The 23,867-nt window shown below is 41.6% G+C and overlaps 1 protein-coding gene across 1 annotated transcript in view; it reads right to left on the bottom strand.

Annotated features, from left to right (window-relative positions):
* The window catches only part of TMPRSS12 (transmembrane serine protease 12), a 72,124-nt gene extending 49,110 nt beyond the window's left edge, over positions 1-23,014 (bottom strand). The window contains exons 1-2 of the mRNA XM_075591654.1: positions 22,868-23,014; positions 12,642-12,837 (exon numbers count right to left, since the gene is read on the bottom strand). Coding sequence (XP_075447769.1) covers positions 12,642-12,837; positions 22,868-22,952 — 281 coding nt within the window. The 5' untranslated portion in view covers positions 22,953-23,014. The remainder of the gene's footprint in view (positions 1-12,641; positions 12,838-22,867) is intronic.
* Between the last annotated feature and the right edge of the window lie 853 nt (positions 23,015-23,867).

Genomic DNA, 23,867 nt, shown 5'->3' with positions numbered 1-23,867 from the left:
TAATAAAGAATGAATACAGAGAACGAAAAGAGACAATATAAATATATTTTGTTGGCCAGTGAATGGCACGGTTTGTACTATTATCAACAAATTGCGCAGATGTTTAAATGAAAGAGGAGTCTTTTTCTGTGGGATTGAGAAGCTCAGGGAGCGCCGTCTCATGTGTTTTTGAATCCCACAGGGAAACATACCTTACGTTAATATGGGTCAAAAGAATTCTGTTGAGGGACAGAAGGGTCCCGCTGCATTAATTTGTACCATTGCCAGGACAGAAGTTAATATAATAACAAGTGAAATAGAAAGTGACTAGGAAAGAAATAGCAAGTGAATTTGCCGATAGATAATCAAGGCATATGATGGTGTTGAGGAAGTAGATATTGAGGGTTATTTTTATGAAAGGTTATATGCAGAAATTGGGATACAATTAGAAACTGTGTATATTGTTTGGAAGGGACAGAAAGTGTTATAATTGTAAAAAAAAAAAAAAAAAAAAAAGGCAGGACATTTTTGCTAGTAATTGCAGAGCAGCCCTAAGAGAGAGAGAAGAGAACGGAGAAGAATGGGAGTAGCCCTGTAACTGGTAAAAATTTAAAAGGTTTGTTCGTACTGGCCACACGAATGGATCTTTTAAACCAGAAAATATTCTTTTTCCTTCTGTTCTAATGGCAACTAGAAAGAGAATCAGAATAACAGCAGCACCGACCGTGCCAAAAAAAAACCTTTTCTCCAAAGGAATGTGCAAAAGATACGAAAAGTTAACTCAAAAGCTCCGGAGCATAAACAAAAAAAAAATTAGTTTTAAAAGCAGGTTATTTGAGAGAAGCTGATTCGCTGTGTAGGAGAGAAGTTTGTGTCTATGTTCTTTGTGTGTCTGTATTGTATTGTATTGTATGTCTTTATTTATATAGCGCCATTAGTGTACATAGCGCTTCACAGTAGTAATACATGTGGTAATCAAATAAATAACAGATAATATAAATAACAGATCATGGGAATAAGTGCTTTAGACATAAAAGTAACATTTCGGAAGAGGAGTCCCTGCCCCGAGGAGCTTACAGTCTAATTGGTAGGTAGGGAGAACGTACAGAGACAGTAGGAGGGAGATCTGGTAAGTGCGTCTGCAGGGGGCCAAGCATTATGTATCGTGTTTAGAATATCCACAGTGCTATTCATATGCTTCATTAAGCAAGTGTGTCTTAAGGTGGGTCTTAAAGGTGGATAGAGAGGGTGCTAGTCGGGTACTGAGGGGAAGGGCATTCCAGAGGTGTGGGACAGTCAGTGAAAAAGGTTTAAGGTGGGAGAGGGCTTTAGATACAAAGGGGGTAGAAAGAAGACATCCTTGAGAAGAACGCAAGAGTCTGGATGGTGCATACCGAGAAATTAGGGATGAGATGTAAGGAGGGGCAGAAGAATGTAAAGCTTTAAAAGTGAGGAGAAGAATGGAGTGTGAGATGCGGGATTTGATCGGAAGCCAGGAGAGGGATTTCATGAGGGGAGATGCTGAAACAGATCTAGGAAAGAGTAGAGTGATTCTGGCAGCAGCATTTAGGATAGATTGTAGGGGAGACAGGTGAGAGGCAGGAAGGCCGGAAAGCAGGAGGTTACAGTAATCAAGACGGGAGAGAATGAAGGCCTGAGTCAGAGTTTTAGCAGTCGAACAACAGAGGAAAGGGCGTATCTTAGTTATATTGCGGAGGAAAAAGCGACAAGTTTTAGAAATGTTTTGAATGTGAGGGGCGAATGTGAGAGAGGAGTCGAATGTGACCCCTAGGCAGCGTGCTTGGGCTACTGGGTGAATGATTGTAGTTCCAACAGTAATGTGGAAGGAGGTAGTAGGGCCAGGTTTGGGAGGAAGTATGAGGAGCTCTGTTTTAGCCATGTTGAGTTTAAGGTGTCGGAGGGCCATCCAGGATGATATAGCAGAGAGACATTCAGAAACTTTGGTTTGTACAGCAGGTGTAAGGTCAGGTGTTGAAAAGTATATTTGTGTGTCGTCGGCATAGAGGTGATAATTAAACCCAAAAGATGTTATTAGGTCACCTAGAGAGAGTGTGTACAGAGAAAAGAGAAGAGGTCCCAGGACAGAGCCCTGGGTACCCCCACAGAGAGATCAATAGAGGAGGAGGTGTTAGCAGAAGAGACACTAAAAGTATGATGGGAGAGGTAGGATGAGATCCAGGATAGAGCTTTGTTCCGAATACCTAGAGTATGGAGAATGTGGAGGAGAAGAGGGTGGTCCACGGTGTCAAATGCTGCAGAGAGGTCGAGTAATATGAGCAGAGTGTAATGACCTCTGTCTTTGGCAGCATGGAGATCGTCAGTTATTTTAGTGAGGGCTGTTTCGGTGGAGTGAGCAGTGCGGAAGCCAGATTGTAGAGGGTCTAGGAGAGAATAGGTGTTGAGAAAATGGAGCAAGCGAGAGAATACAAGACGTTCAAGTAGTTTAGAGGCAAAAGGCAGGAGGGAGACAGGTCGATAGTTAGAAAGACAGGTAGGGTCAAGCTTGCTGTTTTTGAGTAATGGTATGACTGTTGCATGTTTGAAGGAGGATGGAAAGGTTCCAGAGCAGAGGGAGGAGTTAAAAATGTGTGTAAACGTAGGGATTATAGTAGGAGCTAGAGGTTTTAGGAGATGGGAGGGAATGGGGTCAAGAGGGCAAGTGGTAGAGGGAGAAGAGGAGATCAACAGCGACACATCCTCCTGAGACAGTGGAAAAAGACTCAAGGAAGGCAGGAGGAGAGTTAGGAAGAGGTGTAGGATGGGGGGAAGAAACAGAGGGGATGTTCTGCCGTATGGATTCCACCTTTTCCTTAAAATAGTCAGCAAAGTCCTGAGCGGAGATGGAGGAAGGAGAGGCAGCTGAGGGTGGTTTGAGTAGAGTATCAAAGACAGAGAACAGTCGGCGTGGGTTAGACTTGTGCATGTTGATTAGTGCAGAAAAGTAGGCTTGTTTAGCTTGCGAGAGGGCAGAGTTGAAACAGGATAGCATAAATTTGTAGTGAAGGAAGTCTGCGAGAGTGTGAGACTTCCTCCAGAGGCGTTCAGAGGAACGAGTGGAGGAACGCAGCATGCGCGTGTGGGAATTTAGCCAGGGTCTAGGGTTAGAAGGGTGAGGGCGGCAGAGAGAAAGCGGGGCATGTAGATCAAGAGACGAGGACAAGACAGAGTTGTACTTTCTGACCAGGTTGTCAGGGTCTGTAGCAGAGCTGAGAGAGGAGAGGGAGGAGCGTAAAGTGGACTCAAAGTCAGGTAAGTGAATAGAGCGCAGGTTTCTGCAGAACCGGGCGGTAGATGGAGGTGGAGAAGGGGAGAAGCGAGATAAAGAGGATGAGATGATGGTCAGAGAGAGGAAAAGGGGAAATGGAGAAATCAGAGAGAGAGAAGTTTTTAGTGAAAACCAGGTCTAAGTAGTGGCCATCCTTGTGGGTGCTTGCTGCAGTCCACTGTTGAAGGCCAAAAGAAGAGGTAAGAGAAAGAAAGCGGGAAGCCCAAGAGAGAGAGGGGTCATCAATGTGGCAATTGAAGTCCCCAAGGAGAAGAACAGGGGAGTCTGAGGAGAGGAAGAAAGAGAGCCAGGATTCAAAGTGAGAGAGAAAGGCAGAAGGGGGATGAGTAGAGGTAGGTGGGCGATAGATGACCGCCACATTAACAGGGAGAGGAGAGAAGATCTGGACAGTGTGAGCCTCAAAGGAGCGAAAAGCAAGAGAGGGGCGAATAGGAAGGGTTCGGTAATGGCAGACAGAGGAGAGCAGGAGCCCCACGCCTCCACCCCTGCCATCAGGGCGCGGAGTGTGGGAGAAGGAAAGGCCACCATAGGAGAGGGCAGCTTCCAGAGCTCAGTTATAGCAAAGAGAAGCAGGGAGTGAGAGAGAAAGAAGTCATGTACAGAGAGGAACTTGTTAGAAAGAGAGCGTGCGTTCCAAAGGGCACAATAGAAAGGGAGAGGAGGGAGGGTGGCAGGGGATGGGTATGAGGTTGGAGGGGTTGACACCAGAAGGAGTAGAAGTTGCATGTGGGAGGCGAGGACGAGAGCAAGTAGAAATAAGACAGGGACCAGGATTGTGAGAGATATCCCCAGAAGCAAGGAGGAGAAGCATGGATAGAAAGAGGATGTGTGAGGAGGATTTGTAGGGGTGTTTTTTATTGCAGGGGATATAGCTGTGTGGTGTGAGAGGACGCAGGTAAGAAAGGAGTTCATGTGAACTGAAAAGTGGTGACGAAAGGAGAGATGGAGATATATGAATAGAGTTTGAGACATACTGAGGCTGGTAGAAAGAAGTGCATAATTTGAGAAGAAGTGAAGTCACAGCAAATATAAATGGTAAAGGCAGCATCACAGCAGTAATGATGCAGTCTGGTATTGATGATATCCTCCTTTCCAGCGTAGTTCAAATGCAGGAATCAGGGCCAGATGGGGTGTCCACTTCTTCTTCACTTCTTTTGAACTTCCTTTTAAACTTCAGTTTAAACTGTATTGTGTTTCTGTATTGTGTGTAAACCAGTAAAAACACGTCAATTGCATTTCTATAGGATTAAGATGTTGCAGAGAGTTTTTAACCTCACACGTATTGTTTAAATTATATATGGTGTGCAGTTGTATAATTGTCATTTTTATTTTTAAGAGGCCATATTTTTATTTTTGAGGGGCCATATTTTTATTTTTGAGAGGCCATATTTTTATTTTTGAGAGGCCATGTTTTTATTTTTGAGAGGCCATATTTTTATTTTTAGAGAGCCATATTTTTTTCATTTTTATTGCTTTGGAAAGAGCTCCATTTTTAACTTTGAGCTGAAGTTTCAATCCAGTAATTAATATTTAGAAGACGGAGAAACTGTTTTGTTATCTGCTCGGCACTCTCAAGGTCTTTTTGGCGAAACGCCCGGGCTGGCAAATTGCCCAAGATAAACAAGCTCTGAAATTTTTCTCTGAGTGTCTTAAAAAAAAAAATAACGCTGTCAGTGTGTTCGGCACTGTGCAGAGATTATATTACAAAAATTAGTGTGAAGTCCTATACAAAAGCATTTGACTATTAACTGAATATGTGATGTATTTTATAACTTCTAACCATTTATTTTCCATAAGTGTTCTATTTTATTATAAGCAGTAGTTACTGTTAAAATCACTGTATAATATATAATTCTAATTCTGCTGATTATGCAAACAACATCCTAGTTGCTAATTTATTTATTTTATTTGTAGAATGTTTTGCCAGGAAGTGGTGCATTAGGAGTCACCTCTCGTTTTTGGATATGTTCTAGGTATAGAGTTAAAGGACAGGTGATACATAGTTGCAAATACAGTTACATAAGTGAGCAGGGTATACATTATATGCAAGGCATTTCACATATTTAGCAGAATAGTTACAATGGAGTGTTTGGGGTGGAGGCCAGACTTGAATTGGCTAGAGGCATTTGTCTTAGTATAATAATTGTTTCATTGGGAGTGAACACATTTTGTCCATGACTTCGGATAGTATTGTATTGTAATGTATGACTTTATTTATGTATAGCGTTAAAAATGTTCTCAGCACTTCACAAAGAATACAGTAGAGGGAATTATAATAGAATAGTAAGTGCAGCAAAATCAGACAATAGGAAAAGAAATCCTTGCCCTGAAGAGTTTACAATCTAAGGTTTGAGTGGAATTTACAGAGATAGCAGGTGAGGGAATAAGTGCTGTCGATGGCAGTGCTTGGCCACAATGGGTGTGGTAGGAGTGACTGTGTGTGGAATAATAGCCATGAGTGCAGGCTATTGGGATGTTTCATTTGTGGGGCAAGTTTTAAGGTTAGTTAGTATTTTATGAAAAGGTTGATACCATTTGCATCGGAGGAGATGACAGTGAGGCATGAATGAGAGCAAGTGTGTATGGGGAGAAGAGAGATTGGTCTGTAGTTTGAGACAGTGTTTTTGTCCCCACTTTTGAAGATTGGGACAGCTCTGGTACTTTTCCAGGTCTTAGGGATATGGCCTGCAGAAAGGATAGAGTTGATTATGGAAGCAATTGGTTTGACAATGGATGAGGCCCAGTACAGTCAAGTCCCCATTAGCTGCTTAGTTTAAAATGTATGGAGCATTAATAGGAGATACCTCTGTCTATATGCGGATGTTAAGACAGTAGTAAACAAAACACATTGATACAAGAATTTATTCCTAGGTAAATTATCTCCCTATGAGACACTTATGGGATGACTTATGACTATCTGTAGTTCAAAGGAACAAATTAAGGATCATCTATTGGTAATAAAACAATTAATAAGTATTGTATGCCACTAATACATTTTTTGAGTCTCTCTAGGCAAAGTTGAAAGTGCACCTACGCGAGACGGAGTTAAAGGTCAAGTAGTTCCTAAACAAGCATGCTCCTCATCCCAGATGAAAGGGCCCATACTAACCACCAATACAGCAATACAAGTGTCAGAGATTTCTTCCTGGATCCACGTGGCTCACATAAAACTCATTCCAGCTCCACCAAAGACCAAAGTCATCTAAAGCACAGCCGCATCAAGTTAACGTCTTGCCGAGTCACAACTGTAATCGTTAACCAACGAGGAAAATAAGATACCAGGCAGAGGCCTGATCTTATCAGGAACATTTCATTTTTTCAAAGACTCAGAACATTTAATTTTTTCAAAGACTCAATATTTTTATTCTTTTATAGTGTGTATAAGTTAGAATTTTAAAATATATGCACCATTGGGTCTGCGAAGGTATAACCCACAGAGAGATGACAGGATTGTCATGATGATGCTCTTCGGAGCTTTGTCAACAATACTCATCTGCCTGTGTTCCTTATACATCGCAGATATCTATCACCATGGTCAAGGTAACACTACAATAATTCACCATCTCACCCACACACATCACAAATTCTCAGTAATAGAATGTTGTGCTAATTCTCTAAATATATGATGGTAGAGATAGATGCCATTTTTCTTTAGCTAGCAGCAGAAAGGTCACTTGCCTAAAATAAGTTTTTTGCATTTTTTGTATCCATTTTTACACTAGCAACACCAATAATTTATGGGTCAAATGCCTCCAACAACCAGAAACAAGAGAAAAACACCAAATATTTCAGGGCTGAAAAGTAGTTTATGGAAAGAACAATTTTGGGTTAGTTTAGTTCTAAATGTAGGAGGTGGGTTACTATATGACGGGCTTAATACATTAACAGATGTGTTAGATGATGTCCTCAATCACACCACTACAGCTATTGCATCACTAAACCAAGAACAGGTTCAGATCAGGATTATGGCCTTACAAAATAGAGTGGCTTTAGATTACATTTTAGCATCAAAAGGAGGTGTATGTACCCTAATTAAAGAACAATGTTGTGTTTTCATCCAAGATCAGAGTGGCAAGGTACAGCATGAGTTAGACAAGATAGAAGAAATTCAAGAAAGACTTAGGAAAGAAAGTGACACAGACTGGGACCCTTTGAGGCTTGATGGATTGGTAGGATCACTAGGAGCGAAATTTTTGAATGTGTGTGTGTGATACTCGTTGTCATCTATGTTTGTGTTACGTTTGTCAAAGGCAGGATCCACAAATGTGCAACCCCCTTTGCAGACATGATGCCATTGTTTGCAGATCCAATACACAGTGTTTACAGCAGTCCCTTGAAGAAAAAAGATGCCAAGTACAGTGTTCTAACTCTGGAAAAGAATTTGGCTGCAACACCATACGAGACTATGACTACATTTGGCAGGCACCCTCATGCACTCCAGTTCAGCTGAACAGCAGTACAGCCAATTCGCCGTGCCAAGCAATAATGTCTCTCACTGTTCCAGTCTCTGTAGCAGCGGAGCACACGCTGTGGGGCGTCTGGATTCGGCGCTTCCGGGTTCGTGACGTCACACGATCGCGACTGAGCGTCGCAGGTCAGCAGAAGCACCGGGCTGGTTCTGACGAGGTGGTTGGTAGTGAGGGTTCACAGGTAGTCTTTAGTCCAACGCGTTTCGAGACCACAGGGGAATTCCCTGATGAAGAGACCCCTGTGGTCTCGAAACGCGTTGGACTAAAGACTACCTGTGAACCCTCACTACCAACCACCCCGTGAGAACCAACCCGGTGCTTCTGCTGACCTGCGACGCTCAGTCGCGATCGTGTGACGTCACGAACCCGGTAGCGCCGAATCCAGACGCCACACAGCGTGTGCTCCGCTGCTACAGAGACTGGAACAGTGAGAGACATTATTGCTTGGCACGGCGAATTGGCTGTACTGCTGTTCAGCTGAACTGGAGAACTCCTAAGTACTACCTTGAGGCTGAGGGCTGTACTAACAGCTAACCGATCGGAAGACCACCCAGGCCCTACCCCGAGGCTGAGGGATTGAGAAGGAGAGAGCCACGACATCTCTATTGGCGTCCGTTGGTGCTTGGGTAACATTAACCCTGAAATGATTGTTTTTTCTATCTAAATGTACGCTTAATACTCACCTTTATTTTGTGGTTACTAATATAATTTTTAATGCACTATGAGCGTTGTGCGCTGTGTTTTTTTGTATTTCTGTTTGCTATTAGGGGGTATTTGAGCCATCCCTGGTGCCACAGCTGCAGACGTTCCTTATACTCTACGTGTTTAAAGGTCACCTTTTTTTATACATCACTATATCACCTCACTTTTATTGATTGTAGTAGCGCACTCTATTTTTTCACATTTTCTCACCCTCGTGCACTGTCCTATACCCTCAAGCAGCATTATGAGATGATGGAGCACTCCGGTGCCTCCCAACGTGTTTCTGGACTAAAATCATGCCAATAATTCTCAAAAAACAATGTTTTAAAGAATCAGAGGAGGGACTGACGAAGTTGAGACATTAGGGGGTCTGACATAACAGCATTAGGGTCAAAGCAGCCATTTTGTTTGACTATTTTCAGTCCGCCATCTTGTCTTGTCTTTGTGAGTTTTAATGTCATCATTCTATGTGAAGAAATCTGTGTGAAACAGAGAATTTAATGTTTTTGCTCCTAGCTGACTTTATTGATCGTTCCTCATCCAATCAGCTTCCAAATTGAAAGTGTAAACAGGCCAGATATTATGAGAAAGCCTCGTTAGTAGTCTAAGATAAACTGTTTCTCATACAATGTGCCAAGTGGCAGAACTGACATCACATTTACCCCTATAATGATTTTTAGCTTACAGACAGTTATCCAGTATTATTATGTATTACAAAATGACATCAGCTTTAGTATTGTTATGTATTACAAAATGAGGTAATATTAGTGACGTGCAAGCCCCCCCATAAAGGGGTGGAGCTTTAGGTTTTAGGGTATAAATATATGGCATAACGTGTTATCTGTTAGAGAGCTTTTTTTCAAAAGCTGTCTCCGTTGTGCACTTGACTTGAATACATTCATGTGTTATTCTGTTTCAAAATAACCTCAGACTGTGGTTTTTATTTACGCTTTTCTCAACACGCTACCAATTAAGTCCCGGGATAAAGAATTACAATTATTACAAAATAGGATTATTCGTTACATTTGGCAAAACAAAAAAACAAGAGTTAATAGATCCATTTGATATCATCCTAAATTAGAGGGTGGATTAGCGCTTCCACAGCTCAAAAATATTACAAAGCAGCCCACCTAGGACAATTAATCAGTTGGCATAACAACCCAACTGAAAAAGATGGGTAGAAGTGGAGGATTCAATCTGCCATGCAGAGGAGCTCCAACACATCCTCTGGCAAAAAAAGAACAGTAGACCACACTCAATATATAAAAACCCGGTTTTAACCTTCTCATATAATTTGTGGGATTCTCAAAAATCCAGAAACAATATGACCAATCTGTTCTCCATGATGTACCCTCTGTTCACAAAATCTTCTTTTTCACCAGGTTACAAGAAGAACCAACCAAATACAGCTCAACCCCATCATAGCACGATCCGCTACAACGCAAATCCACTTATAATGGGGTCTGAGCGTGGCTCCCGATTTAAAAACATTTAAATGCTTTATTGCTAACAGACACATACACACACGGAAATTGAACATAAATACATTTTATATAATACACATGCAGGAATCGAACCCAGGACCTTTCATATGCAAGTACCAATTCCCTACCTTCTACGCCACACGATTGGTGTTTTAAAACAAACTCTATAAATATACTTAACATCTATATGTTAAGTTTGTTTTTAGTGTATGTGACATGACACAAACCCTGTGGCTTGCAGGTAGAGAATTGGTACTAACCTATGAAAGGTCCTGGGTTTGATTCCTGTATGATATGGTATAATTTTATATAATTTATAAAATAAATAGTTAATACATTATACATTATAATTCAAATAATTTATAAATTGTGTGTGTGCCGCGCACGTGGACGCAGCCTGATGAAGCTGGAGAGAGCTGCAGATGCCAGTAAGTCCTTGCGCGGCTAAATTTTATAACGCAATCCTGGTTTTAATGCCATCTCATTCTGTGGACCCCGAGGACCACATTATAACGGGGTTCAGCGTATATGGACACAACATGGAGGTACTAGGGTGAAAGATTGGATTTACATAATATCAAGCCCTTCCCTACACTACAAACAATATTTAAAATCCCCAATACCGAATTTTATAGATACCTACAATTTATCCATCTCATCCAATCCAAATATCAAAAGAAAATACCACAAAAAATTACTCAATATGAATCCTGGTGTAACTCCCAATCCTTAACCAAAGCAATAACTTATGTCCTATAACAGGGGTACGCAAACTGGGGGGTGGGAGATTTTTCTGAGGAGCAGCGGTTGCAGAGGCCCCGCAGTATTCCCCAAGGCATTTAAATTAAATGCCGGGGGATCGCGTGAGGTATCTGCAACTCTCAACTTAACATGATTCAAACGGCTGTATGACTCGTCGCCATGGCAACGCGGCATCATATGACGTGATGTCACATGCATCAAATTACGCCACAGGTCACATGACCCCGCAGTGTCATTTGATGCAGCTCCAAGGTAGGAGTGGCGCGAGCACCGGGGCAGGAAAGACAAGGGGGTGCAGCAGCAAAAGTTTGCACTCCCCTGTCTTATACCGTGCAATACATAGCATCCCAAATTACCCTAAATCAGACAAATCTATGTTCACATGGGAAAAGGACCTCAGCACAACCATAAATATGGAAACCTGGCAGGACATTTGGGAGGCAGCAGGTAAAAACTCCACTTGTGTGGTAATTAAAGAAAACATATATAAAATTCTATATCGTTGGTTCTATACGACTGTAAAACTCAATTTCTCCAAATGGCTCACCTTTGTGTTGGAGGGAATGTGGTAACCAGGGCTCCCTCATCCATATCTGGTGAGAGTGTCCTAAAATTAAACCCCTATGGGATAGAATTCTTCAATTGATAGAGGAAATATCTGTTTTTCGGATCCCCACAAACCCCGTTTGTGATTTTGGGGGCACCAATTTGCAATCTATGCAATCTGGAATCCAAATTAATAACATTTTCAATGCAGCAAGATGCTCCATGTCCTGCTTTGGAAACATAAAAATCCACCTCCGTTCCAATGTGTCTTTAATACGATATAGGATGTGGTGTACCTCGAAAGACTATCATCCTACATACACCATTCCACCAATAGATTTGTGGACACCTGGAAGCCCTGGTACGCACATTTTAACAAACAAATCAGATTTTAAAATGTTAATAATAACACTGCATCATGTATTTCTCTTGCAGCCCGACCCCCCTTTCCCTCCCCTCCCCCCCATCCTCCTCAATAATGTTTAACCCTTATCCTTTGATTACCGTGTTAAATATTATGTGAAACTGTCTGGAAAATGTTAAATAAAAAGTAACAACAACAAAAAATACATGAGATTCTCAAAAGTAAACAAATCATATTTAAATAGGCTCAGTTTTATTTTAATGCTCTTGAGAGGTGCTCTAAATTATTTATTTATAAAATATTTTACCAGGAAGTAATACATTGAGAGTTACCGCTCGTTTTCAAGTATGTCCTGGGCACAGAGTTAAGACAAATAATACATGTTTACAAATACAGTTACATAATGAGCAGGGTATACATTATATACAAGACATTGCATGCACAGTTAAAGATAATATATATGATGGGCGTACGAAACAGTTACAGACCAGATTAAAATGTGTGACAGCCAAAGATTTGAAAGAACTTAGACTGGTGGTGGATATAAGAGTCTCTGGTAGGTTGTTCCAGTTTTGGGGTGCACGGTAAGAGAAGGAGGAGCGGCCGGATACTTTGTTGAGCCTTGGGACCATGAACAGTCTTTTGGAGTCTGATCTCAGGTGATAGGTGCTGCATGTGGTAGGGGTGAGGAGCTTGTTCAGGTAGCTGGGTAGCTTGCCCATAAAGAATTTGAAGGCAAGACAGGAAAGATGAACTTTGCGCCTAGACTCGAGTGATGACCAGTCTAGTTCTTCGAGCATTTCGCAGTGATGTGTGTTATAGTTGCATTGGAGAACAAAACGACAAATTGAATTGTAGAGGGTGTCAAGTTTGCCAAGGTGGGTTTGAGGTGTTGAGCCATATACTATGTCTCCATAGTCAATAATAAATGTATTGTAAAGCTACTTTGTAACATTTCGGAATTTTTCAGCAACAATTTTATTATTACATTTGATCAAACTGCATATTGTAAGAAAAATAATACATACCGATGCTCATTAAAGCAGTGTGCCGCAGACATCACCCAAATGTTGTTAATAAGTGATCCACCACATACATGTTTATAGGCACTCTTACTACTGAATTGCTGCATGCTAACTTGCCATGGCCACGCTCCTGGAAGTGCATCATGACCACCTACAATTCTAGATCCAATTGTATCTACCAAAGGACGTTCTCCACAGGCTACAAGAAAAGGAAAGGAAATTCTAGTACAATGTAAACAGACTTTAGGGCTCACTAATTTCCTCTTGTGGAAGACTTTATTTACCCTTTGGAACTGTGATTGAGCCTCAATTAATTTGTTATATATGTATTTATTAATTATTTTAGCGTACTTTTCTAGGGACTATTACATGTTCTTATCAGGAGGATTTAGGAAATGTGTTCTCTTATTTTGTTCATGAGAAAGGAATCTGACGTAAACCCCTTAGTTTACATGGGGGGGGGGGGGGGGGGAAATATGAGGCATATTACTAATGTTTTTATACAAAAGATTCCCAAAACACAATTTTATACAGCATACGTTCACTTTCTTATATCTACTTGAAGGACTTCTAATACATAAAAAAAAAAATAACGCTTCACATTGTTGGCGTATCCCTAGAATTTTTAGATCTCTACCCAGCACATTCACCAACTTCATATAGGCGTTTACTTACTAAAGATGGATAGTTATTACCAATCATTGATGACCTAGGCACAAAAACCTGATGAATCAGACTGCTCTCATATGTGAAAGGTCCTAAAAACTGAAGGTGCAAAAGGGTAAACATATATAGCAAAACAGAGGACCCCAAGAGGTAGGGTCAAAAAGGCATTGAGTGCATAATTCAGGGTTGCTTTTTTACCCTACCTCTTGGGGTCTTCTGTTTTGCGACATAGGCACAACCAATGCCATTAGGAAACCTCTAATGTTCCCGTGGGGAGATTTTTTTTTGACTATGTGGGAATCAGATGGTCAAAAGAGCTGAACCGCATTAATATTTCATCTCCAGGGATCCCCTGCTTCCTGAGATACTTGCCTCTAGAGGAGCTGCCATTAGCAGCTTGGCTGGGTATGGAAAATGTATGTTTGAAGAGCCTGGGCCAATAGGAATCCATAACATTTTTTGTGGCTTCCTATTGGCCTGCTTGACACAGGACCTTTTAAAATATGAGATACCAGCAACCGCTTTAGGGGTAAGAATCTCAGGGAGCAGGGGTTGTAGTACACCCTTAATGCTTCCATAGGAATTAAGATGCTAAGTAGCAGACATGTGCTGCTAATCAAATGCCCTTGATTAATTGATCATCAGCTAGCGTGACCACCTCTATAAAAGCCAAAGTTTTAGCAGTTTCTTGATCTGGAGCATTCAGGTGTGTGTTAACACAATGCCAAGGAGGAAAGACATCAGCAATGATCATAGAGAAGCAATTGTTGCTGCCCATCAATCTGGGAAGAGTTATAAGGCCATTTCCAAACAATTTAAAGTCCATCATTCTACAGTGAGAAAGATTATTCAAAAGTGGAAAGCATTCAAGACAGTTGCAAATCTTCCCAGGAGTGGACGTCCCAGCAAATTCAGACCGTGCAATGCTCAGAGAAATTGCAAAAAGCCCAAGAGTTACATCTCAGACTCTACAGGCCTCAGTTAGCATGTTAAATGTTAAAGTTCATGACAGTACAATTAGAAAAAGACTGAACAAGTATGGTTTGTTTGGAAGGGTTGCCAGGAGAAAGCCTTTTCTCTCTAAAAAGAACATGGCAGCATGGCTTAGGTTTGCAAAGTTGCATCTGAACAAACCACAAGACTTCTGAAACAATGTCCTTTGGACAGACGAGACCAAAGTGGAGATGTTTGGCCATAATGCACAGCGCCACATTTGGCAAAAACCAAACACAGCATATCAGCACAAACACCTCATACCAACTGTCAAGCACAGTGGTGGAGGGGTGATGATTTGGGCTTGTTTTGCAGCACAGGAACTGGGAACTTTGCAGTCATTGAGTCGACCATGAACTCCTCTGTATACCAAAGTATTCTAGAGTCAAATGTGAGGCCATCTGTCCGATAGCTAAAGCTTGGCCGAAATTGGGTCATGCAACAGGACAATGATCCCAAGCACACCAGCAAATCTACAACAGAATGGCTGAAAAAGAAAAGAATCAAGGTGTTGCAATGACCCAGTCAAAATCCAGACCTCAACCCGAATGAAATGCTGTGGCAGGACCTTAAGAGAGCTGTGCATAAACAAATGCCCGCAAACCTCAATGAACTGAAGCAACGTTGTAAAGAAGAGTGGGCCAAAATTCCTCCACAACGATGTAGGAGACTGATAAAGTCATACAGAAAACGATTACTTCAAGTTATTGCTGCTAAAGGTGGTTCTACAAGCTATTGAATCATAAGGCGTACTTAGTTTTTCACACGTGGCTTCTCCATTTTGGCTTTATTGTTAAATAAATCATGACACGCTGTAATATGTCATGTGTTGTTCATCTGAGGTAGTATTTACCTAATTTTAAGACCTGCTAAGGAACAGATGATTGTTATGTCCTGATATGTAAAACCATAGAATTCAAAGAGGGTGTACCATCGTTTTCACACACACACGTATCCGAACACTTGCCTTGGAAAATCTGGGGCAATCTCCCAGTAATGCTGCAACATTTCTGCAGACAGACTAATGGCCCATCAGACTAACACAGCGGGGGTCCCTGTCAGTCCCATTCAAACTGACTGGGACTGCCAGGGACCCCCGCAGTGTTAATCCGATGGGCCTTTAGTCTGTCTACAGAAATGTCCCAGAAATGTTGCAGCATTACTGGGAGATTGCCCCAGATTTTCCAAGGCAAGTGTTCGGATACTCATGGCTGCATCTGTATAAAGAGGTATCGGTACCGTGTTAGCCGAGCTTTGATAATCAAAAACGAATAGACAATACTGTTCTGTGGCTAAATAAATGCTTTTATTTGTGCGAGCTTTTGAGATATCTTCTTCCGGCGGTGTTAGGCCGAGTCCATAGAAGGACAGGCCACCCTGAGCCGTGCGGACGCTCCGCGCTGAGCCCCTGCATCCTCAATGAGGATGCCTTGATAGGGGTCGCACGCGAGCGTCCGCAGGCGTGCTGAGGCGCTGGATTTTTCAGCCGACAGCCAAGCTGATTTTTAGCACACTGTCGGCTGAAAACATCCAATCAGCGCGGAGCAGCGTCAATGTCACGGCGCCGTGACGTTGACGTCGGTGCGTCGCAGGCGATTGGCCCAGCGACGTCAATGCCCCGCCTCCCTCATTCTCCCCCCGCCTCTGATCGCGCCCGCTGGCTCGCCTGCGAGTGTCAGCGCGGCTCCGTACTCCTCACCCCTCTATGGCCCCAGCCTTACAATGAATAAAGCAGCAAAAAAAAAAAAAACACTCACCCCCCATACAACTATTATTGGCAGGTAGGGGTACTGCAGGGCTGAACCTTCATTAACAGCAGCCATATTTAGCCCTACACTCAAACCCCCTGCTCTAGATGACACCCAATTCAATAAAAAAAAAAATGTAAATTTTTTTTTGAACACAGTAAGAGTTGCTGCTTTAACATGTCATGTAACCATGGCAAGAAAAAGTTTGTGAAGCCCTTAGATTAAGATCTAATAACATTTAATGTTTTGAAATGTGAAAATCCCAATAGATAAAGATAACCTGAGCAAACAAAGGACAGAAAAAAAAAGAGACTTTTTCAACATTTATGTGTCCACAAATGATTCAACATTCAATATCCATATGTGAAAAAAGTATTTGAACCTCTAGATTTAGTACATGGTGGCACCCCCTTGAGCAGCAATGACTTTAACATAGCGTTTCCTGTAACTGCTAGTCAGTCTCTCAAATCAGTTTTGGGGAATTTGGGCCCATTCACTTCTTCAACTCCGTGACATTTGAGGGCTTCATTGCCTGGACAGCTCACTTCAGGTCCTGCCACAACATTTTGATGGGGTTTAGGTCTGAAGTTTTACTAGGCCATTCTAAAATGTGTGGAGGTTGTTTGAACTGGGGCGCTCCCACATTCTAAAATGTGGAATATCTTCTTCTGTAGTCATTCTTTTGTAGATCTGCTTATATGTTAAGGATCATGGTCTTGAGGCATGACCCACGTTTGCATCAGATTCAGCTCACGGATTGATGGCCTGCCATTCTCCTCCAGAATCTTCTGATACAATGCAGAATTCATGATTGTGTTAATGATAGCAATCCATCCAGGTCCTGAGGCAGCAAAGCAGCTCCAAACCATCCCACACCAACCACCATGCTTGACGGTTGGGATGAGATTCTTCTGTTCGAACGCAGTGTTTGGTTTTCGCCAAACATAACGTTTCTCATTGAGGCTAAATGTCCCCAATACACTGGCAAGAGCTATGCTCCTTGTGGGACAGTCCTGGGGCTCTAAAGCTACATGCTTTGCATTTAGTACATCCATAAAAACCTTTGATCTACGGTAACTAGACCTCAGAAAAGCAGTTATTGATGCTCATTAGTCTAGAAAGGGTTACAAAACCACGTCTAAGAATTTAGGACTCCACCAATCCACTGTCAGACAGAAAGTTAAAGACCACAGTCACTCTACCCAGGGGCGGTCGTCCTACAAAATCTTTCCCAAGGAGGTGCATGCAGGCAAGATGGCCGCCGAGCTGAAGAGCTCCTCCGATCCTGGGCATAGCACTCCATTTAAAGCAACATCGGGAATATTTAACCAGAAAAAAGAAAGTGTTGGAAAAAGCGCTTAAATATAATGCATAAAATGTGTATACTCAATGTGATAAAAATAAAATTAATCTAAAACAAGAGTACAAAGAAGAGGTCACGGCTACCAGAGGAAGTGTTTGCACAGCAGCTGAAGCCCTTGTGTATCCAGCACCCAGGAGCAGCCCCTCCCCCCTAGCATGTGCCTTCACAGAACACACAAACAGCATTGCCACTGGAGCTGCAGACGCCTGTGCTGTTGGAGAACAGCAGCTGCCTTGCTAAAGATTTGGACACACATGCGAGCTTTAACTTGCCCTGTTGTAAGTAGGATTCTGGTTTTAACCACCAGATCGCCTTAAACAGAGAACCTTCTTTTTATGGATATTTTGTGTCCATTTTATATTTTAATAAATTAGTTTACATTGTGTTTACAGCCTTGTGTTTGTATGTTAAATTTTGTTTGTTTTCTGTCTTTTGTTAGTCAGTGTTGTTCATTAGTGTTATATGTTAGTTTGTCCTATATTTACAGCAGTATACACTATGTAATATCTTTGTGCTTTATTTAATATATCTCGGATGCCTTCAACGAAGTTACAAGGTTGATCCGGATGAACAGGACTGTCCCACAAGGAGCATAGCTCTTGCCAGTGTATCTGGATATTTGTTGGACTTTATTTTCCAAGGCGCCTGTCTGTATTTATGTTTTCCCTGTATGTTTCCTGACTTTGTTCAGTCAGGGTTATCAGGCTGCCTACCTCACACATACATGTGAGCTTCTTTGTACTCTTGTTTTAGATTAATTTTATTTTTATCACATTGAGTATACACATTTTATGCATTATATTTAAGCGCTTTTTCCAACACTTTCTTTTTTCTGGTTAAATGTCCCCGATGTTGCTTTAAATGGAGTGCTATGCCCAGGATCGGAGGAGCTCTTCAGCTCGGCGGCCATCTTGCCTGCATGCACCTCCTTGGAAAAGATTTTGTAGGACGACCGCCCCTGGGTAGAGTGACTGTGGTCTTTAACTTTCTGTCTAACAGTGGATTGGTGGAGTCTTAAATTCTCAGACGTGGTTTTGTAACCCTTTCTAGACTAATGAGCATCAATAACTGCTTTTCTGAGGTCTGGTTACCGCAGATCAAAAGGTTTTTATAGATGTACTACATGTAGCTTTAGAGCCCCAGATAAGTTTGGCTTTATCTCCAAAGTCACCAAAGAGAGATTTGAGATTACCAAACCTATCACCTGTAGAACAGAACATGTTATTTATCTCCTTGAATGTCACTGTGGGTTACAGTACGTGGGTAAAACAACGAGACCCATTAAAGTTAGAGTATTAGAACATGTGGGCAACATTAGGCGGAAAGTTACCACACACCTTTTGTCCAACCATTTTCTCAAACACCATCAGGGGAACTCCACTAGTTTGAGATTCACACGGTTAGAGCATGTGAAGACTCATTGGAAGGGAGGTGATAGGAACCTTGAGCTCACTAAAAGTGAGACTTTTTGGATCTATAAGTTAAAAACTTTGGTACCTCTAGGATTTAATGTCGACAGAGCTAGGGGTGTTTTTATAACATTTGTTACGCTGGTGGCGGGACGCATATTTATAGTCGTTTTTATAATTATCTACATGTCTGTTATTATCTTTAACACGTATCAGATAATCCAAGGCACTACGGAATTTCAAAAATGTATTATAAAGCTAAGCAGTCACTTGAGAAAGACCTCAGAGGTCGAAACGTTGTGCTTAGCTTTGTAATAAAATTGTGAAATTCCGTAGTGCTTTGGATTATCTGATATGTGTCATAGTCTAGGAGTTTGAGTTACAGAATTTCCCTGACCCAGGAGCACCGGTATTTAATCGCAAGTATCTTGCTTTATTGTGATTTTGATTAGGTGTGCAGCACTGTTATCTTATTTGTTATTATCTTTACCCATATTTTATACTAATATATTTATTATTCTTTTTTTATGGGTGCTGGTGTTTTAGTACTGTTTATTAATAATGGTTTGATTTCTCTTAAGCAGCAGAGTTGGAGAGATTCAGGGCACTCAGACAATATTCAGGCAGTCCTCAAAAACAGGAACCATATGAAAAAATGGGGTACCCAGGTATGAAACATTTAAAGGCTTTATTATGGCATATGTGAGTGGTTAAAAAATGACAGAGTAGACCACCCACGCAATTGTTTGTGCTTTCTCAAGAAGTATAGGACTTGCAGGAAGTGAGCATGTTTATACGTTCTGAATAATTAAAAGAAAAAAACCCCATCAGACACAGCGGATTGAGGATATGATTATGCTGACGCATTGATTGAATAAAATTAAATAAACATATCACATGTACTGAGACTCAATTGAAAGATGCTAAATTGTAAACATGCAAAGTCAAATATAGAAATGCACCATATTGTTCAATTTATGGTTTGAACCAAAGTCAATCTGAAGTTTAAATTTAAATGCACCATTGTAAGTACTTCAATTCAAAAAAATATGTAGTGTTACACCTTAATAAATTAGAGCATAATGAATCCTAAATACATATGTTGCAAATGATGCATGATGTTTAATGCTTCAACTTGAAACTTATGCATATTGAAAGGAAAGTACATGTTAATGAAGCTTGAAATGTAATGAAAAACGCATAACTAGCAACTCAATCACTAATAGTATAACATATCACAAGGATTTAATCTCCAAGAGAAAAAGTAGTGTGTAAAGAAGGAACCCTAAGGGTAGTGTCTATTGGAACACAATAACAAAATCAAGATTATAATATATCCCGGTATGTATCCAAATTTGAAGTCAGAAGTCAATTCTTACAGAACTAAATTGATACTTTAACCCATAGGGGGCCGTAGCCCAGACTAACAATAGAATTTCAAAATCAATTTTTAAAGGAGAAATAAATCTTGTGTAACGTCATATTAATATAATAAGAAAGCTGATATACATAGCAATCTTAAACAAAAAAAATATCTATATTCTACTAGCAATAGATCTTAGAAACCAAATGCGAATGTTAATTCATACAAGCGCAAAGTACAATAAAAGGTTTGACAATGCATCAGAGGAAGCACCCCAGATCCCACTCAGAGTTGAGTCCATGTGGTTGGAGTATATGCAGAGTAAAGATCCAAAATGCCTCTCTCTGATGCAGCGTCCTAGCCCGATTGCCACCTCTCTTGGGAACAGGAATATGTTCCAACGCTATACATTTAAATGATCCAAGAGAACCCGATTGACACTCCAGAAAGTGCTTGGAAACTGGATGATTGGTATCCTTGTTAGCAGTCAGTCTAACATGTTCCTGTATGCGCACCTTGAATAAACTTGTGGTTAATCCCACATATTGTTTAAGACAACCACATATGAGAAGGTATACAACATGATTAGTCTGGCATGTAATAAAAGATTTAATTCCATATATATGAGTTTTGTCCTTATTCTCAAAAGTTGTTGTTCTCTGAATATTGGGACAGCTATTACAATGTCCACATTTATGTGAACCCCTAAGTGATGGAAAAATCCTTTTCTAATCATATTGCATGCTTGAAACATGCTTGGAGAAATACGGTTGCCTAAAGTTTGAGATTTAGAGAAAACAATTTTGGGATCGTTGCATACCATATCATGTACAGTATATGAGGATCTAAAGAAAGAATAGACCAATGTTTTCTGATAATAGCTGTAGCTTGGCCACTATATTGAGTTATACAATAAGGTGGTTCATTAGCAGTCGTGTATGGTTGAGCATTGATACCAAAATTCTTATTTTTATTCTTATTGATATCTGTCATGGTGATGAGATCCGTCCTATTTCGTGACAGTGCATACTCAAAAGCCTCATCCAAATCATGACTACTGTAGCCCTTTTGTAAGAAACGTTCTTTTAAATCACAGGATCTAGTTTTAAAGTCATCAATTGAGGAACAATTTCTGTGAAGATGCAGAAATTGTCCTCTCTGTATGCCTTTGAACAGGTATCGACTATGACAGCTCTTAGCATGCAGCAGTGCATTACGAATAGTTATTTCCATTTTGGTGGTCAGTACTATCTCCAAACACGTGGGACCGCGATGGGGACTTGCTTTGCCCCATTCTACGCCAACATGTTGGTGGGAAATGTCCCACATGTTTGGAGATAGGAATCCATTTCGTCACAATGTGGTGCTATACAAGCGCTACATTGATTACTTGTATCTGGAGAGGTTCCGTCCAGGATCTCATGCTTTTTTTTTTTTTTACCATCTTAGTAACAATACGCTCAATTTACAGTTTGCACACAATTTCATGGGCGTCACATTCAGTTTTTGGATCTCTGTTTAGTTATAGATTTGAACAAGAGTTCAAAGCGATATTTATCGCAAAGACAATTATCGTAATGCACTGCTGCATGCTAAGGCCTTGCCCCGCTACCTACTGCAGCGCCCGCTGTGGTGGACGCTGCACGGACGAGAGCCCTCCCCTCAATGGCGCCGGGCCCGCTGCGAGGGGGGGCCGCAGCGCTGGGGCGAGAGTTTCTCCTGCTCTCAATAGAATTGAGAGCAGGACTCGCGACTAGCGATAAGGCACGCCCCCCGGCGGTTCAGCCAATGAGGGCGAACCTGCCGGGTGACGTCATGGCCGCGCCCCCGTCACGCACCCCCCCCCCCCCCCGGTCTCTCTTCCTGCAGTGAGCTGCAGACCGGGGAATCGGCTGCACGTGCCGCCAATCTCAATAAGGGTTTAAGGGTTGAGTGGAGGTCCTTGCTTCATATTTATTTATATTTGCACTGTTGCACTATTTTGGTGTTGTAGATGTATCACGTCTGCACTTTATTAATTTTCATTATATATCATATCTTTATATTACACTACTATCACTGGGTTTAATCGGGAGTGTCAGAGCGCCATCCAATGTTTTTGTTGTATAGCCTCCCTCTCACAGACAGTCTGACAGGCAGACTCACTCTCACAGACAGTCTGACGGGCAGCCTCCCTCTCACAGACAGTCTGACGGGCAGCCTCCCTCTCACAGACAGTCTGACGGGCAGCCTCCCTCTCACAGACAGTCTGACGGGCAGCCTCCCTCTCACAGACAGTCTGACGGGCAGCCTCCCTCTCACAGACAGTCTGACGGGCAGCCTCCCTCTCACAGACAGTCTGACGGGCAGCCTCCCTCTCACAGACAGTCTGACGGGCAGCCTCCCTCTCACAGACAGTCTGACGGGCAGCCTCCCTCTCACAGACAGTCTGACGGGCAGCCTCCCTCATACAGGCTCATTCACTGCTACACAATACTCTCACTTACAGCGTGTTCTCACCTATTTTATGGATCCCCCATAGAGATCAACTCTTACAAATCAAACTATTTTCATGGTTTACTTTTCCAGGGGCCAAGTCCCCCTGTGTTTATTTGCAGCCTCACATCCGGGATCAATACCTTGCTATACGCGCTCCCTTCCTGTACATGTGTACGTTGTGGGGGGGTTAGTTTCCGCTGCCATCTTACCTAGATCTGTATCCGTCTCACTATCAGCCATGAGACCTCTCGCCCAGCAACACAGGAGCAGCGCGCTGCTTAGTAACGGCCTCATCCTCACTCCTCCTCTCACCCCAACCCGTTACTCACTCAGCGCCTGGGACCTAGAGTTTAAATGAGCACGTGACCCTGCGCGAGACGCCTTCGTACAGGAGAGGGCGCGAGAGCAACTGCACCACATGACTCTGCCTACGCGGTAACCCCCTCCCCCCCACCCCCCCCCGAACAAAATGGTTTCTTTAACTGAACATATACGTGGAACACTTTATGCTCTGGCTTTTGGCTGCAAGGGCTGTTGAAGAAAGTTTTATTAGGGTCTTCAAAAAGTAGTGGGCCAGGACTTTAAGACTGGAGTGTGCAATCATTTCAAACATAGTGACTGACTTTAATTAGACCTCGATGCCATGTTTAAAAGATTTATTCTATGTATATGTATGTATAAGCTCTTTGCTTATCATATCCCCCCCAATTTTTTTACATTTTGATTTTTAAATAACAACTGGGATGCTCTACCCCATCCTATTACCATTACACTGCTTTTAAATGGGTTAATTAGTGGGACAAACGTCATGTGCTGTGAAAATAATAAAAAAAAATGAGCATTAGTGTAATATCAGAACCTATGATCCTAATAGCAAAAAGAAGGAGACACCAATAGGAAACATTTTCATTTATTTCAACATAATATTTCTCAATTACAATGGCAAGTTTTTGGAGCAAGTACATTCTCCAGAAAAAGGAGGGGATATGACACATTTATTGTTGGAGAATTATTGTGAATTATTACATTAGGGTGTAAACGAGGGAGAACATTTGAGATACTTTTGAGATACTTCTTGATATTTGAGATACTTCTTGTAACGATACATTATAAAATATCTTTGTAACATATTCATATTGCAACTTTGTATAAGGTATTGGCATGTTTCAAATAATAAAGTTGTAGCCACTATACTGTTGCTTGTATACA

Source organism: Ascaphus truei, chromosome 3, assembly GCF_040206685.1.
Source record: "Ascaphus truei isolate aAscTru1 chromosome 3, aAscTru1.hap1, whole genome shotgun sequence".
In the NCBI taxonomy this organism is placed as follows: Eukaryota; Metazoa; Chordata; class Amphibia; order Anura; family Ascaphidae; genus Ascaphus; species Ascaphus truei.
This window is presented reverse-complemented; position numbering and strand designations above follow the sequence as displayed.